General features: G+C 38.5%; 1 protein-coding gene across 11 annotated transcripts in view; it reads left to right on the top strand.

The window, feature by feature from the left end:
- LRRC3B (leucine rich repeat containing 3B) overlaps positions 1-12,754 on the top strand; it is a 335,012-nt gene extending 322,258 nt beyond the window's left edge. For 9 of the 11 annotated variants that reach the window (XM_058442569.1, XM_058442567.1, XM_058442566.1 and 6 more), the window contains one exon: positions 11,493-12,754. In XM_058442569.1, the coding sequence (XP_058298552.1) occupies positions 11,653-12,432 (780 nt within the window). In that variant the 5' untranslated portion in view covers positions 11,493-11,652 and the 3' untranslated portion in view covers positions 12,433-12,754. Of the gene's footprint in view, positions 1-3,163; positions 3,236-11,492 lie in introns of all 11 variants that reach the window. The other 2 variants (XM_058442571.1, XM_058442572.1) reach the window with 2 other exon arrangements.
- The last annotated feature ends 5,738 nt before the right edge of the window (positions 12,755-18,492 follow it).

Below are 18,492 nucleotides of genomic sequence, written 5' to 3'. Positions count from 1 at the left end.
AAGACAAAGTGTAAGATGGTGAAGGCTCCACATTGTCATAGCAGACATCAGTGTAAGATGATGATGGTGGTGGTGGTGGTGGTGGTGGTGGTGGCAGTAGTAGTAGTAGTAATTCCGACTGAGAGTTTATCTTGTAACAGCAGATATTCTAAATGTTTTACATGTGTTATCTCATTTAATCCCTATCTCACCCTTGTGAGGTGGAACTTTTATTACCCTCATGTTCAGATGAGAAAACTAGGATAGAGAAATTATGCAATGAGTTAGTGGCCAAGCTGTGATCTCCATATTGACCAATTAAAACCAAGTGCACCTTGCACATGTCTCGTAGGGCAGTGAAATGGAGTCCTGGAGTTCATGAAATGCAATTGCAGAGAATCACTGCTCATTTCACCTTGGGTTTCCATTTTGTATCACTCTGAGGGGATAAGCCTTACTCTATCTAGGATTCCTAAGACTTTTTTGCATCACCAAAAAAGGACTTATCTTCCTCTTGAAGATTTTTTTTAAGATGTAGAATCTCCCCTACCCTAAATTTTTATTTGAAAAATTTGAAACTTTCAGACAAGTTGAAAAATTGGTACAATGAACACTTATATGTCCATCACCATCCCTTTAAAAATTGTTAAATTTTTTCCATCACTGTTTCTCACAATATATAGGCAGATATATTTCGTTTCTGCCAGATAATTTGACAGCTACAGTTGTCAAGACACTTTACCCCAAAATACTTCAGTATGTGCCTCCTAAGAACAACTACCTCCATTCTACTTATATCAGGATAAATTTCAAGAAATGTAAATTTGATGCAATAATACCTTACATACAGTATACATTCAAATTTTCCCCAGTTGTTCCAATAATGTCCCTTTCTAGCATTTCCTTTAAATCCAGAAGTTGTTCTCTTGCATTGTTTTCAGTTGCGACATCTCTTTTCTTTAATCTAGAAAAGTTCTAAAGCCTGTGTTTTATTGTTGTTTTGTTTTGTTTCTTTATTTTTTTTTTCTTCAGTGAAATTTCAAAAAGTCCAGATTAGTAAAATGCCTCAAGTTGTGAATTGGTCTGATGCTTTCCTCTTGATAGATTTGGGTCAAATATATATTGGCATGAATACTGTATGTGATGTGAGAATCATTTCCTAATTGGTTATACTTAAGAAAAAGAAATGTGAAACCCTCAAGACAGAATGATCTTATATTTTAGGAAAATAATTGAATTTTAAATCTAATCATCTTTGAATGGTCATTGACAGTTTTTGAAGCACATTCCACACATATTTTATTGTCTCCTTGTAACTGTGAGACCAATGAGGTGGATATTATTGATGATAGTCCTAGGGCAACTAAGGGATGGAAGTATGTGTTGTGCTAAATTCCTGAAATTCATTCCTTGGGAAGCTGAATCCAGTTTCTGAGTCTTCATTTTGGATCTCAATCCTGTGTTTTTCCCACCAACCCAGTGAATATTATTACAGCATCTTGTGTAAGAAGGATGAAGCAGGGTTAAGCAGGATATGTTTTTAAAAAAATTGTTACACTCATCCTACTCAGAAGTACAACTGAATTCAGCATAAGTAAGGGCTTTCTAAAGGAAGCTTTCAAGTTATCCTGGACTCTGGTGAATCTTGGAGAGCCTACATTTATGTAGATTAGATGTTAAAAGTTTGCAAAGCTCTCACGTTGTAAATGTCATAAGCATTTGCTGTGAAATAATAGTAGAGAAACAGAAAGAAACCAAGATGGATAGATTCCCACTCAGTCTCCGTATAAACTTGCAGCATGTTGCATAATAAATATGGATGTAGCAAAGACATCGTGGTATCTTTATGCTGTGCTCAGTACCCACAGAGGGATAAATGCTGGGTTCATAAAAAGTGGGTTTTAAAAATGTATTTGTTTGTTTTTCCAGTGGATTCATTTGTAGGAAGAACTTTTAAACCCACTCTGAAGATCCATAAGCACTAGATCTTGTAGGAAGGAGTTAATGTATTCAGAAGAGTCAGTTCTTTCCCAATATATTGAGGGTTTGCTTGAAGATTTATCTTGTGAAATAGATTTCCAAAGTGGAAAAGTAGTGCCTTAACTGACTGAGATTTAGAAGAAATGGATTTCATGTGATTTTGATGAAAGTTTTATATCAGAGTGGCCTTTAAGAAATTCTAACAGGAGAAGGGGTGGTATCCCTCTTTGATTTTCCCAAATTTGGCAGAAAGAGGTCAACAGAGGGCTGGTGAGGCATTTGAAACTCAGCATTTGTGTTTACAGACATTCATATAAAAAGTGGCCAGGAAAAGAGATATAGAAACCAATGCATGTTAAATGAGACCTATTCTGGGGGATACCTGAGATGCAGGTCCTTTCCTGCTGCTAACCAGCTGTGTGGCTTTGGGGAGTCTCCATTTTATGAGTTCCTCTACTGTATTAACATAGAGACTAATAATGTCCACTATGTGTTTTTGACAGTGCTGTTTGTTTAGAGATAATCAAATGAAAGCATGCATGTGCACTTGCCCCACAAGCTTCTAAAGTAGTTCACAAATGTAAGGCAGATGGATAATTTTAGAGCTTTTGACTTGGAAGTATACTTCCCTTAATTTAAAAATCCATCTTCATCCTTGTTTCCTATCTTAGTGGAATCAGTTAGGAAGGAAAAGAATTATAGTTTAGCTGTAAAATGGTGTATGGTGCCATGTTTGATCACACATGCTCTGGAAGCCAAAGGACTTCAGTTAAGTTCTTGCCTCTGTCATTTAGCACTAGTTACCACAAATGGGTTATATAACCTCTTTAAGCCTCAATTTGTTCATCCGTACAAGGGTTGCAATTACCACCTTTTAGGGGTTTTGTGAGAATTGTGGTGAGGTGATACATGTGTAACCAGTATAAAATGAAACTTTCCTTCTTGCCTCTACTGTTCCTTTAATTTCTATCCTCTTGATCATTCTCTTCTAGTCCCTGAATGCAAACATTAGTAAGCCCCATACTGTTGTACTTACTCCTAGATAATAGATTGTCCTAATATTACTTTAAGTCACAAACTCAGTTAATTTAAACGAAAATAAAAATTAATCAATCATGATCATTTAAATGTACAGTTTAACAGATTAACAAAAACCCTGAATTTCATTTAATATTTAACTGTTCTCCCCTTCCCTTTGTTTCAGGCTCAAAGAGAAAGAGGATTTAGTAAGTGGCTTGATTTCTCTTCTCTGCCTTCCATTCCACCCCACCCCCAGGTGAGCATAACTGGGTGGCAGCTGCTCAGGAGGTAGAATTAATAGGATGATGAGAGGATTCAGGTCTCTCTCTCCTGAGGCTTCCATGCCCTCCCGCCATGTGGCTCCCCTGACTCTGATAGTGGATTCGTTTCAGGTGGCCACTTGCTCAAAATCTAAGCGTCTACCCTACAGTTTTGTGTTGCTGGAGTCCCTCTGTTCTCCGAAGGAATCCTATGGGACAGTGAAATAAGACTCAAGATGCTCGCTCCTTGAAAATCTCTTCCCCTCTAGTGACCACATTTGACCTATAGGAAATAGTTTCCCATCCCTTATTGACAAATTCTGGGAGTGTAGGCTCACCCCAACATTGAAACATCACCCAACTCCATCTCCAAACAACAGGTTAACCTGGTTCTCGTTCCAAGACACTCTGCCTCCCAACTCCAGGGGTCATGTACTAAACTTTCTCCTTTCCTTGGGAACGTGACATGATAGGTACCTCCTGACTGTTTTACTTTCAAAGTGGGCAAGGACACATTGACTCACAGAACGTGTGTCAGCCCAGCTTTATATGGTAACTTAATGCCTTAATTCCAAAAAAAGTTACGTGGTAACTTTTTAACTCTACATTCATTTAACCAAGAACCTTGTCAGAATTTCAATTTTACCATCCTGCTAGATGAATTCATCACTTAACAAATACCTGATGTGTAATAAATGCCAAGCAAATGATAGCTGTGTTGTAATGAAATGAGAATGGATTATAATTCATTTCAATACATGTTTATTAAATTCTTACCATCGGCAATGTGAGAATGTAAAATGGGTAAGACACTGATCCTGCCTGTTGGAACCTCATGGTCTAGCAGTAGAGAAGGTAAAAAGTGATGTATTTAATATGAAGTAGAAAACAGTAAATAATATAGTAAAGGCTGGAATATTAGAGAAAGGAGAGTTTGGAGATTGCAAGAGTTCCTTGCCTTAAACAGTTCTGGATCTGCTACCAGATTATTCTCTTTTTAAATGAAAATATTCTCTGTTCTTCATGCATCTGTCTGCCTTGTCAGTTCATATCCTTGACTAAAGGATCACAGCTGTTATTAATGAGCCACCTAAATGACTCATGGGCCAGAACTTTATAATTGGATTTTAAATCAGAAAAGCTATTCTACAGTGTAGAGATCTTCAGTTTGATTGGTTTCTGATAAATCTATTTGCGGAACGAACTGCCATTCATCATCTGTTTTCTCCTCATTGAGCTATTTGTTGAATTCATGTTTCTGTGTCTGTGTAAGAAAACATGGTGGGAGGTACAACCGTAAAAGGAGATTGTTATGAACCATCGGGGTCATTAGTGCTTTTTTGACCTACAGGATGATGTGGTTAAGAGTGTTACTTTAAGCTGACATTAGAAGAATGGAAGCACAGAGACTGGACACCAACAATTCATGAAGGAGGCTTTTGCTCTTTTAGAACAGGATGTTGGAGATCTGAATTAGGAAAGAGGCCATGAGAATGCAAAGCAAGGGACAGGTAGAATGGAGAACAGAAATAAAAACTTCAAGAAATCGGGAGGGAAGAAAGGTGGTCTACAGTGGAGGCGGGAGTCATTGGGTAAAGCTGAGGGTAAAATTATGATTTTACTTTTGGGTATGCAAAGTTTGAGGCCCTGATGAACTCTTCCTGTAGTAGACAGTTGAGAATGGAAATGGAGAACCAAAGTCCATGGCAGAACTCAGTGCTAAAGATGTGAGTGAAGAAGTTATCTCCAAACATGATCCCAAAGACCAGCAGTGGAAAAATTACTTATGCAATTTATTCACTTGAATTAGCCAGGTCCCAACTCTCTTTTCCTAGTTATTTTAGTCACAAATACACAGGAATTAGACATATTGATGGTTGATGCAACCCATACTTATTTTATGGATAACCTGATCATATAAATAAATCATATCTAAGCTCTATGATTGTCAATAAGACTAATTTTGGGATATTGCATTAAAGATATCAAGTACTCAAACTTTAGGTTTTGTGAAAATAAACAAAAACCACCCAAATGAGAATAAGCAAATGCTATTCATTCAGAGCTTTCTACAGCAAAAGAGGCAACCACCATCCCTTGCATTTGACAGACTCAAAGGCTGGCAGAGGAGTGTAAAAGCATTATAGTGGGAAAAAAGGAAGGCTTCAGGAGAGTTGTGGTTGAAGGCTGTTGACATGGAGAAGCTATAGGTGTGCTAACTTAGAAGAATGGCAGCCTACATGATTGGTTACCAGTGTACATTACGTGTTCTTTGGTTGGTCCTAAGTTGGAAGCAGGGTCAAAAATTAGGAAAACTATCAGTTAATAATAATCAGTTCTTGGCTGATTTGGGCTGTTTGCTACAGAGATTGTGGTTTGGTTTCCTGGTCTAGTTGCTGCAGATTGTGCATCAGAGATCTATTTTTGTATATGGTGTGCCCACTGTCCGTTTGTATATTCAGTTTCTCATCATGAAACATGTACTGCTTTTAATAATTCATTGTTCTTTCATTTGCCTTTGCCATCTTGACCACCATTGTTCAACTCTTTCATGCACTGAATAGTTAGTTACTTTCTGAGGCATTAAATTTAGGTCATTTTTTGGCTAATCCTAGTCCTTTTGCATTATCTTTTAAATATTTATTGCAAAATAAAATAAAATATACATTTATACCATCAGGAGTTAAAACCATACAAAAGAATATAAAATAAAAAGGCAATTCCTCTTCTCCACCTGACAGCCCCTCAGTTCCACTACTCGCTTGGAGTTAACCATTACTAATAGTTTCTAATACACCCTTTTGGAAGTGATCTATGCATATGTAAACATATTAATTGCATATTTATATTTGCATATTTATCTTCTTTAAAAAATCTACACAAATGTGATTATAAGTATTTGCTTTTTTTTTGAGCTGCTCTTTAGGGTAATCTTTGGACATCTTTATATCATCAACAGCTTATTCTTCAATTTTAAATTTTCGATAGATATTCCCAAATTGCTTATATGACAAGAGTGCACCATCTATCCTCTTATCAAGTGTTTGAGAATGCTTTGTTCTTAACATGTTTATTGACACTAAATACTATGCCTAATTTTAATCTAGATGATAAGTACTTTAACCTGAATTTATTTTACTGTCAGTGAGATCAAGAATATTTTCATATTGTTTATTTTGTATACATCATATACATTGCCATTTATGTGTATTATTTTCCCATCCATTTTTCTTTTCTGCTTTTTTTCTTTTTATTTTTTAGAGACAGGGTCTTGCTATGTTGCCCTGTCTGGACTCAAACTTCTGGGCTCAAATAATGCTTGCACCTCAACCTCATAAGTATCAGGGACTATAGGTGTGTACTGTTGCACCCAGCTCTCCATTTTTTTTAATTAGTTTATTATTCTTTTGTAAGGATTTTCTGTGTATTAAAATAATCAACCTTTTGTTTTGTCATTTGTTCTTTGACTTTGCTTATGACCTTAACTTTTTGCCATAGAGAAGTTTTAAATTTTAAATAATTAAATGTATGAGGGTTTTTCCCATTGATTTGAATTTTATGTTTTAAATTAAAAGCCCTTCCTGTTTTGCTATTTCCTTTTTAATCAAATTCTCCTGTTTAGTAATAGAGTTGCATAGACTATAATTGGAAGAAACTGGTGTACCTGGTATTTCTCTGTGAATTGGTACACTCACTTATCTCAGAAGGGTTAATAAAAGCTTTTGGGTTAGAATCTCTGAATGTTTCTATCAATCATTTAATGATGAAAAGAAAGCAATAAGCAGAAAGACAGTTGTTAATCAGCCACTGAATGGCCTGTCTTCTCACTGAATGAACAGCCTGTTAAATGCACTGTTTTTTTTCTTCTGGAAATGGTATTTGATGGTTGCCACCCAATCCCAGGATTAACTGCTGATGCTCAGAAATCTGGGTGGCAAGAAAATATGAGCGAGATATGAGTCTGGATAAAATAATTCTCCTTTGGGGTGCAGTGCGTACTTAAACACCACATCCAGAAATATTACTGCTTCCTGCTTGACCCAGACATAGTTAAAGGGAATGAGTAGATGGGGACAGGGTAGTCCAGTGAGTCGAGATTTGCAGAGGGGCAGTTAGGAGGGAGGAAAGATGCTGTTTAACTTGGTCCATCCCTTTGATTGGGTCTTATTCCTTATCAGAAAGACAGGCGGTATTGCTGTTGCTGTTTTTGCCATTACCAGTGTGACCCCAGGCCCTTCTTTATGTTCTAACCACCCATTCTGAAGTTAGTAGGAAGGCACTCTTCTTGCCCAGCAGCATAGCTTGTTTACTGCTTTGGGTTTGTTTGTAGATGTGATTCAATCAGAGCAGGAGGGAGTTTTAGGCTTCTAAGCTTTTTAGCCCTGTATTCTGCAGGATGATAACCAATGTCAGAAGAATATCCACCCCTTTTTCTCTGAGGCACATGTCCTCATGTTGACCTGTCTAGTAATATAAAGCAAACTGATAATCCCTTTGGAAACTACAGAACCAGTATCAAAGAGTGGAGAGCAGCTCTTCCATCCTCCCTGGTGAAGATGACCTTGACTTGATACCTTTGGCTTTGCTGTCTACATCCTGGACATCTGTCTAAGTCTTTTTGCACTGCTAAAGCAATAGAAATTTATTTCTTACAGTTCTGGAGCTTGCAAAATCAAGGTGCCAGAAGATTTGGTTTCTGGTGAGGTCCTGTTTGTTGGCTTATAGATGGCTCTCTTCTCTCTGTTTCTTCACACGGCAGAAGGGATGAGAGAATTCTCTGGGGCCTCTTTTATAAGGGCACTAATTCCATTCATGATGGCTCTGCTTTCATGACCTAATCACTTCTCAAAGGCCCCACCTCCAAATATCCTCACACTGGGGACTAGATTTAGATATCAGAATATGTGAAGAAGGGCCCACATATTCAAACCATAGCAGCATCCCAGGGCTCAGCTGTCTACATCCTGCATCTTTTGTCACTTTATTCTGGCTGGGGGTGATGGCTCTAGAGGCTGAATCACAGTAGCTCAGCAATATAGCCAATCCCAGAAGATTTTATTCTCTTTTTATCAAACATAATAGAGAGAAAATGAAATACTTAGTTGAAGTCCAATTTAAATGAAATACTTAGTTGAAGTCCAATTTCTTTGAAAGCAAGGGGTGCTCTGTATTTGTACTCCTAACAAGCATTACATCCAGTCTACAGGTAGACCATTTGGGATATGATGGATTCCATCTCAAGAAAGACTGCAATCTGAGTAGAGAACTCAACCTGTGTCCTAAACATTTCTTATATGTGACCATGACCATTGGACTGATCATTCTGGAGAAACCCTGATTAAGTGTAAGAAGCCTGCTGAGGAAGAGTTCCATTCTTCTTTCCATCTCCTAGGAGCCCGAACATATATGACTTTTCCAAAGTCCATTATGTTGCCATATAAGACCAGTAGACATTTGATGAGCCAATGTTTATGTTTAAAATATTTATAAAAATAATTGCCCTGGAGAAGAAAAAGCATACCTAGACTCTTCAATATTTTGTTGCTTTATTCATATAACAGATATTTATTTAGTTCTCACTATATGCCAAGCACTATGCTGGGTGTTGGGAATGCATCCGAGAATAATAATAGTAACTATGGCTAAGAAGCACTGTTCTTTTACTACCAGTTTCATACTGTGCTAAGTGCTTTACATGGATTACTTCATATAATCCTCAAATCAACCTTGTAATTATCTTTGTATAAAGATTATAAAAGCACCTAAAGAAACTGGGGTTTAGAGAGGTTGTGTAAGTTCCCCTAAGAACACCACTACTAATAAGAATTAAACCTGGGATACAGGCCGGGAGCAGTGGCTCACACCTGTAATCCTAGCACTTTGGGAGGCCAAGGCAGGTAGATCACTTAAGGTCAGGAGTTCAAGACCAGCCTGGCCAACACGGTGAAACCCTGTCTCTACTAAAAATACAAAAAATAAATAAATAAATAGCTAGGCGTGGTGGTGTGTGCGTGTAGTTCCAGATACTTGGGAGGCTGAGGTGGGAGAATTGCTGGAACGTGGGAGGTGGAGATTTGCAGTGAGCCGAGATCATACCATTGCTCTCCAGCCTGGGCAACAGAGCAACACTCCATCTCAAAAAATAAAAATAAAATAATAAATAAAGTTGATATACAAACTTAGTGTACTTTTTACTTTTTAATTGCTTACTATTGTCTCTGCAAGAGGCAGAAACAAGCCTCTGCCATCATGGAGCTTGTACTCTGAATAGAGAACACTTCTTTTCTATGCCAAACTCCTTTAATGAATCCAAAGAGAAATATGAAGTGTCCTCCAGAAAAGGCTTCTCATCTTTCAGCATGTTTTAGGATGGTTGCATATACTCAATGGATGGAAATCACTTGTTTGATGTGGACTCCCTTTATTTTCTTCAATTACATTAATTTCTTCTATCTCCTGTGTTTTTCTCATGCCCTTTTCCTAGAATTCGTTGCCTTGTCCTTCTACTCCTCTGTCTTCTCTCTTCCCTTCCACACCTGTTTTTTTTTTTTTTTTCTTTCCCATCTAGATTCCTAGAGTCCCCAAGTGCCATGCAATACAGTTTTGAAGGGAAACTTGAAAGGGAGGACACTTTCATTGCCAATGAAATGATCTGTTGATGGAGGGCTTAGTAAGCTTAGGGTGTCTCTTTAGCATTCTCTGGTATTTAAGGGAGTCAGTTTTCCAAAAGCACATCCGCTCCATTCTGCTGTTGCTAATCTCATTTTTTCCATGATTAACAATCCAGATCATTATGTTTTCAGCTCACATTAATCTTCTCTTCTGTGAGTTTGGTAACATTTGGAGTCATTTCCCTCTGTATTTATCCATCTGGAATCTTCATAAAAGATAAGTTTTCAGAAAGTCATTAGTTGCTCATGCAGAAAGTTGTTTGTTGTTCACTGCTGTAAGAGGAGTCAATCTTCTAAGTCAGGCATGGGTTCCCTTCAAAATGCAGAGGGACCCCTCACTTGAGCTCCGTGGGGTCCTCAACTTGGAACAGTATTCATGGCATAAAAGATAGGACTGCAACATAACAGCATCAGAAATCACAATAAGCAATGCTTGCTAGATACTTATAGAGCAGATGAGACTGGAAGAGAGTGTGTGGATAGTGGAAAGAGTTTTGATATTAATGAGTCAGAACAAAGACTTTGGCTTGAGTCCTGTCTCTACATCTCAATCTGTTTGACCTTGGGTAAGTAACCTCATCTCTCTGGGATCCACTTGTCTCCTCTGTGAACTGGTCCCAAAGATGTGTGCTTTCTTCTCTATATTAAAGGGTAATTTTGAGAGTTAACTTGTATTCTTACCTCTGCTCTCTGCCGTCGAGTAAGTTTCATAACTTTGTTCATCACTTAATTTTGTAATTTCTGTGCCCCCTGCCAACACTAACAGTACATATATGCAACATGCAACATATAGAGAGTGAAGTCTATTGGGGAAGTCTTCAAAGACAGTATTTCTTAATTAATTCTTTTGTTACATAAAAAAGTCATATAGGTGTGTGCCATATTTAAGCATTTATTGGGAAGGGGATATGGTCCTTAGAAAAGAGAGAGAGGATCCTCTGGAAATTCAGTGAAAAGCATCCTCCCAGGTATAATGTACTTTTAAGAGATCACAAGGAAGGCAACTATCCTGGAGGTTCTTGGCTGTCAGCCTCTAGCAATATTTTGTTGGTATGCATTTATTATTTTCTTAATTCAAGTAAGATGTTTCTTTAGAGACAGTATTCCAAATCGGGCATCCGTTCAAAAGCCATGACAGATATCCCTGTCTATAGTCATTAACCATGAAATATTGGTATTATTTCTCATTGCTGCCCAAGTGCAGGACTAAATTGCATTAATGCATCTGTTATCTCAGAAAGGGTGAGAGACATAATTAAATTTTATTTCTGTAGAATTTGAAGGGGTCCAGGATGTGGAGAGCAGCAGAGAAATAGCGAGTATTTGTTCTCATTCTATCCAACTGAAAACCAGGCAACAGAATTCAGAAATATCTTCATATGTTGACAGTTCTCTCCCCCAGCACCTGGGATTTGAACAGGAGACTCCCATTTCGCAGATAACTCCCAGCGGCATTGATGGAAATTACCCGCATAACTAACCCCCTTGCTCACGCAGAATGCCAGACACCTAAGAACACCTTTAATTACAATGTACCTCCCTTTGCAAAGGAACTAATTGCATCTGTTTCCCTTTCCTTTAGGTGCCCAAGCAAGGAAAGAAATAATGAAGAGACACATGTGTTAGCTGCAGCCTTTTGAACTACGCAAGAAGGAAATCAATAGTGTGGACAGGGCTGGAACCATTACCACGCTTGTTGGAGTAAATGAGGAATGGGCTGGTGATTATGCTGACATTCCAGCATGAATCTGGTAGACCTGTGGTTAACCCGTTCCCTCTCCATGTGTCTCCTCCTACAAAGTTTTGTTCTTATGATACTGTGCTTTCATTCTGCCAGTATGTGTCCCAAGGGCTGTCTTTGTTCTTCCTCTGGGGGTTTAAATGTCACCTGTAGCAATGCAAATCTCAAGGAAATACCTAGAGATCTTCCTCCTGAAACAGTCTTACTGTATCTGGACTCCAATCAGATCACATCTATTCCCAATGAAATTTTTAAGGACCTCCATCAACTGAGAGTTCTCAACCTGTCCAAAAATGGCATTGAGTTTATTGATGAGCATGCCTTCAAAGGAGTAGCGGAAACCTTGCAGACTCTGGACTTGTCCGACAATCGGATTCAAAGTGTGCACAAAAATGCCTTCAATAACCTGAAGGCCAGGGCCAGAATTGCCAACAACCCCTGGCACTGCGACTGTACTCTACAGCAAGTTCTGAGGAGCATGGCGTCCAATCATGAGACAGCCCACAACGTGATCTGTAAAACGTCCGTGTTGGATGAACATGCTGGCAGACCATTCCTCAATGCTGCCAATGACGCTGACCTTTGTAACCTCCCTAAAAAAACTACCGATTATGCCATGCTGGTCACCATGTTTGGCTGGTTCACCATGGTGATCTCATATGTGGTATATTATGTGAGGCAAAATCAGGAGGATGCCCGGAGACACCTCGAATACTTGAAATCCCTGCCAAGCAGGCAAAAGAAAGCAGATGAACCTGATGATATTAGCACTGTGGTATAGTGTCCAAACTGACTGGCGTTGAGAAAGAAAGTAGTTTGCGATTGCAGTAGAAATAAGTGGTTTACTTCTCCCATCCATTGTAAACATTTGAAACTTTGTATTTCAGTTTCTTTTGAATTATGCCACTGCTGAACTTTTAACAAACACTACAACATAACAAATAATTTTAGTTTAGGTGATCCACCCCTTAACTGTACCCCCGATGGTATATTTCTGAGTAAGCTACTATCTGAACATCATTAGATCCATCTCACTATTTAATAATGAAATTTATTTTTTTAATTTAAAACGAAATAAAAGCTTAACTTTGAACCATGGAAAACAGAGTGACTTATTGGTCAAGAAAACAGTATAGTCATTCTACTTGCTCTAAAGAAAAACAGACAACCTTTATGAACTCAAAGAACTATCACAATGAAAAAATGTGTTATTAAGCCCTATTGTACACTGGGGAGCCATAGCTGAATTACTGGGCAAGTTAAGTATCTGTCAGACTCTAAAATACTGAGCTTTACTAGGTGGTTATACACAAGTGTGGCATCCTTCAGAGGCTTAAGTCAGGATGCCTTTTGGCATTTACTCTTCAAAAATAGATATAATTAGCTGTTGAATCCAAATACTTATTGTACCTTTGCTCTATGCTGGACAAAATGGAAAAGAAAAAGACAGCACATAGCCTGCACTCAAGATTACTTTCTGGTGGACTGGGGTGTGTGTGACAAATATAGAAATGGTTATGCTAGGGAGGAAGGTCCTTGTAATCATGTAGCATCAACTGGGTGCAAGCACTGTGAGAGGCATTTTTATGCTATTATTGTGTCTTTAAACTCTCACAACAAGAAAAGAAAGTGACAGCTGCTCTATTTACATCGGAAAAAACTTCAAGTAAGAGAGGTTCATTGATTTGCCAGGTAGAAAGTATTAGAACTTAAGTTTGAATCAGATCTGTCTCCAAAGAAAGGTCTTCACATTACGTTCCTACTGAGTTGGTTTATAGTTATAATTTTCTGTTAAAAAATGCACCTAGGTTAAGTACACAGTTCTATGAGTTTTAAAATATATATACTCCTGGCATCTGTCATACAATCAAGATATTGTGTCCTTGTCATTGGCCAGAGATAGGAGAAAGCACATTTGGTTCTTGGGAGTAGGGAATTGTGTGGAAGTTATTGGTTTTAAGGTATGATTACAGATAATCCTTAAAACTTGGGTGGGATCTCCTAAGGTGATGACGTAGACAAGGAAGATAGAAGAAGCAGAGGGATACCATATCGGGAGGTGTTTGGGATGAAGGAGTCTATGCAAAGAAATGAGAAACAAGGCTGGAACTATATAGTGGAGATCTCAGTTCCAGACTAAGGAATAATAGAACTGATGGCATTTATGGAACACTCACTATGCACCAAGTACTTTCTTTGGAGTATCTTAATGAATCCTTACAGACTTCCCTATGAGATAGTCTTTTGTGAATGAGAATCAGAGACACAGGAGTTAAGTAATTAATACAGAGTTGGTAAGCACAGCAGACATTGAAACCCAGTCTGTCAACTCCAGAACCTATGAAGCTTTTATCCACTGTGCTGCCTTATGCTCATCAACTTTACTACCTAAAGTTGCGGATTCCTCAGACCTACAGTTTTGCAGCCTCCTACATGATGGTTTTATTTTTCAAATAGCACAAAAATAGCCCTTTGTGAGATTTATGTAGGTAAGTGGGAACCTCCCATTTTGAGACACTTAGCCTTCTCCGACCCAAGTTAGGTTATCTTTGGGCCTAATATTTCTGCTTTCAGAAAGCCCTAGAGGTCCTAGGCGGCAATAGTCTCTTTAAATGTTTATTTATTGCAAGGGGCAATCAGGGTCAGGTAATCCAGGACCTGTGGCGAGGCATGCAGAGCACTGTGGCCAAGCTCTGCTCATTGTACACACCTCAGGGCCATGAGCTTTTCACCCCAACCCCACCAAACTTGCTAAAAGTGTTAGATCTAGTCTTGAAGCCTGAGGTAACTCCTAGATGTAAAATTCAGGATATAGGCCCAAGAATTCCTGCATCCCAGCAAGAAGGAAGCCAGACTGTCTGCTTTTACGAACTCAATTGAGAGTTCACCTTTCCAGTGAAATTGAAGCTTTGCTGAAGATTTATCGCCCCCTGGAGGACAATACTATAATATATCTCTGCAGGTACTCTAGAAAGATGCCCAACTGAACTGAAATAGACATAATTTTTTCCTAAAGAATAGGAAAATCAAGCCTTTGCTAAGACAGCCCTTTAAAAAGGTAAATTAATTGTATTTATTTGAGTGTATGAGTCACATTCATTTTAGAAAAGCTTTCACAAATCAGATAATCCATTCCAGGCTGCTGCTTCCAAAATAATCTTTGTCTTCACTAATGAGAGCTTATTTTCCCAATGGTCAATTGTATTATTCAAGTAAAAGTACTTGTAAAGCAAAAATCTCTGAAAAGTTTTGTAAGTATAGTTATATCCTTGTTCAGATGCAGAAAAGTTAAATTTCCACATATTCACTTTGAAATTCTCCATATACATAGAGCTGAGAGGTGTGTCATAGGTTAATAATTCTCCTGCCTGAATTCTATGTGTAGATTTTTAGTTAACAGTGCCTTAAGTGCTTTTTTTTTTTTTAAAAAAAAAAAAAAAGCCTTTAAGTTCGGTTGCCATGAATCATGTATAAGCCATTGCAGGAGAAAATTAATTCTTTTGTTTGTTTCTTCATTTTAAAATAAATACCAGGCTATGGCGCCCATTTGTGATCAGAATTGAGAAGAAGCACTCTTCCTGCCAGCTTGTGGGAATGCTCTGTCCCCCAAGGCCAATAGTATATGCTGCCAATGAGTGAAAAGAACTAAGACTCAAGTCTGCACAGAAAAAGGCCCAACGTGCATGCTTCAGTTTTGATCCCAGCTTGGCCCTCAATTTTCCAAACCCTTGCAGATGGAGAGCTACCTATTTTGGGACTGTAAGGTTTTTGAAATTAACTATCAACTCACTATCCAAGGCACATACTATCTTACCTCGATCTTACCTTCTAAATATTTTAAATAACGCTTCTTTTCTCAGCCTTCTCTTTTGGCATCTCTTCCTTAACCCCAACCTTTTAAATTCAGAAATACCTAGGAATTTTAGTCTAATCTTTGACAATGTGCTTATCTTTGAAGCAAGGAAAATCATAAACCATGTCAACTCAACTGGAACATTTTTAACAAAGTAATGAAAAGTTATGTAATGGAAGATTTAGCTTTCAAGAACACTTTGGCAAATTGTAATGCAATGATATACAAAATCTGCCAGGTACGCATTGTTCTTTTCTCGTCTTTCTCTGATTCTTCACAATAATTCTTGTCCTGACATCAACAAACATAAGGCAGTCTCAGATGTGGGTAGGTTTTTCTTATCGGCTTAATACTTTCAATTCATATAGTAAGTTCTCTCATCTATCTGGCAGAGGGAGGAAGTGGAAAATTCTGCTTAATTGAATGTTTGTGTTACTACAGCTAGGTGAATTCCTAGATTGTTAGGGCTGGGAGAGTCTTAGGGATGAGCTTACCTACTTATTTTACAGGTGTTGAAATTGAAACCCTTGCAGGTCTGCAGATTAGCACTCATGTCCTCATGTTCCCCAACCAGTATCCCTTAAAGTACACTAATTTCCTCTCTTGATAAATTGTTTCCCAATCAACAAAGAAACAATAACATAACAATATACACCATGAAAATGTCACTGGCCATCAGCAAGTTTCCTTGAGGATTCAAAAGGCATGTAAGGCTCCCACATTGTCACAGAGTCACAGTAAAGAATATTTATGATTCCAAAAACCCTCTTGTTCTTTCAAGCTAGGATGAGGAGATCAGTTTGCCTTTTAAAATAGACCCCAGATAACATGCTCCATGTTGAGCATGACCTAGCTTCCCAGGGGAGAAATGGAGAATATAATCCTGGTGCAAGTTGCTGGAGAGGGAGAGTTGATTAGCATTTGTTTCCTTGAGTAACAACATAAACCACAAGCGATCGAGTGCATCCCTGCTTGGCAGGAGGAGAATGACTGTCCATAAATGATGCCCTTCTCTATTTCCAGAGCTCTTGTCAGCTTGGCTTCCCAAAGTGGTATCACTCGTCTGTCAAGTTGATTGGGTCTGACCCAGACAAAGCAAACCAGAGGCAATCTCAATTACCACACATTTGTAAATGTCCTGTCCAACTCATTCCAAAGTCCAAATAGGTGAATCAGAATTCGCAAAAAAAAAAAAAGAAAAAAAAAAAAAAAGGGGGATCTGCATTCCTCATCCCACATTTGCCCATACTCATGATACGGATGGTCCCAAATGTGCCAAATGACTTAGTGGGCTACATACCCTCAGCCAGGGGCACTCCTGAAGGTCCAAGACTTTTTCATCCAACTGAGGGAAATTATGCTGTAGAGGCCAAAAGGTGAACATAGAGTCTCATGGTTTCATTGGTGGATGACAGTAAAAAGGAAAGCCACTAGTTTTATGGCTATAATCTCTTCAATAGGAAAAGAACCAGAAGCTAGTGAGGATCACTTAAGAACCATGCACGTGTGCATGCATGTATGTGTGCATGTGTGTGAGTGTGCATGTGTGAGTGTGTGTGTCTGCATGCACATTGGGGTAACATGGAATTGGGTTCTGAAAACATCAGGAAAACAGATGCTGGAAACATTTAAAACAAAGTGTACCTGCCAAATTTGGCCTAGGGATGGCCTAAGTTTCAGGTTTCTGGGGAAATTACTAGATATATTTTTAAGGCTGTCTCCAAGTTGAGTGCAAACATTTACACTGTCACTCACTAGTGGCACCTGAGTTGATCCATTTCATAAGTTGTATTTCTTCTTTGGCTGGAAAATGTTCTGCATTTTGCTCACCATTTACAAAAAAGAATCGACGTATTTTCTTTCTTTCCCTGTAGATGTCCAGGCATTCAAACGGCAGGAGTTCTCTGGATCTGACCTCAAAAGTGAGGCCTGAAATGAATACACTGTGGGTCTCTCTGGGGTTGGAACCAAAATCTCATGTTTTTTTGTTTTATTCTTTCTGTTTTTATTTTCTTACAAAGAAGAGTTTGTAAAACAAAAGGCAATCTGAAATCTGGCTGTTGGTCTAAGAATTAACAAGCAGTCTGTTGTGCTAATGGCATCGACTGTTGAATAGATTTCCAAAGAAAATGACCCATGGGGAGTAGGATGAGGTTAATTCACAGAAAGCCGGCTTCCTTGGGATTGTCTGCATTTCTTCCGAAGGCAAATGTCTGAAAGATGCTGGTCTTCCCTCTAAGTCTTTCATTCCCACAGACAGCCCTGCCAGTTCTTGGGCTCCCTCAGGAGCCAACTGCTGTGACAAGAGGTGAATGCGATGTGAGAAAGGTAGAAGAAAATCTTGGAAAAATGTTGCCTGGAGTAAGTCTTTAGGGGGACAAACAGGACTGACTTAAACTGATATTTTCAGCACTTCACCATTAACAAGACTTTTTATATTCACATGAACTGAGGAATCCTGTGCATAAGCCACGGATAAAGAATCTCTTATCAAATAATTCCACCTTTCCCTAACAATGGTTGTCATTTACTTGGCATAGTGCAAGATTCTGTTCCCATCTTTCTTAGTTCACACAACATTTATTATCAAGTAGATATTATCATTTTTCTCATTTTACAGATGAGGAAACTAAAACTTAGAAAGCATCCTGCAAGAGCAGAGCCAGGTAGCTATCTGCAAAGCCCTTTGCTCCACCAGTGTCACATTGCCTAGTCCTTTCATTTTATGAAGTCTCATCTTAAGACTCATGATAAGTGGAGGAGGATAGGGAAAGACATTTTTCTTAATTTGCAGGAGACAGAAGTGAGGTTCTAAAGAACAAAGCAAGTCTTAGCTCACTCAGCTAGTTAGCAGAGCTTGGTGTTTGGGGACCACAGTGGTTTATCCCTTTTTTATACCCATCCCTTTAGGCCCAGCTCTGAAATCCCACATACACCTAAAGTAAACCAGGCTCCTGGATGGGGCAGATGTACATATAGTTTTCAATC

This window comes from Hylobates moloch, unplaced genomic scaffold, assembly GCF_009828535.3.
Source record: "Hylobates moloch isolate HMO894 unplaced genomic scaffold, HMol_V3 SCAFFOLD_8, whole genome shotgun sequence".
NCBI lineage: Eukaryota > Metazoa > Chordata > Mammalia > Primates > Hylobatidae > Hylobates > Hylobates moloch.
Note: the sequence above shows the minus strand (reverse complement) of the source record. Positions and strands in the feature narration are given on the sequence as shown.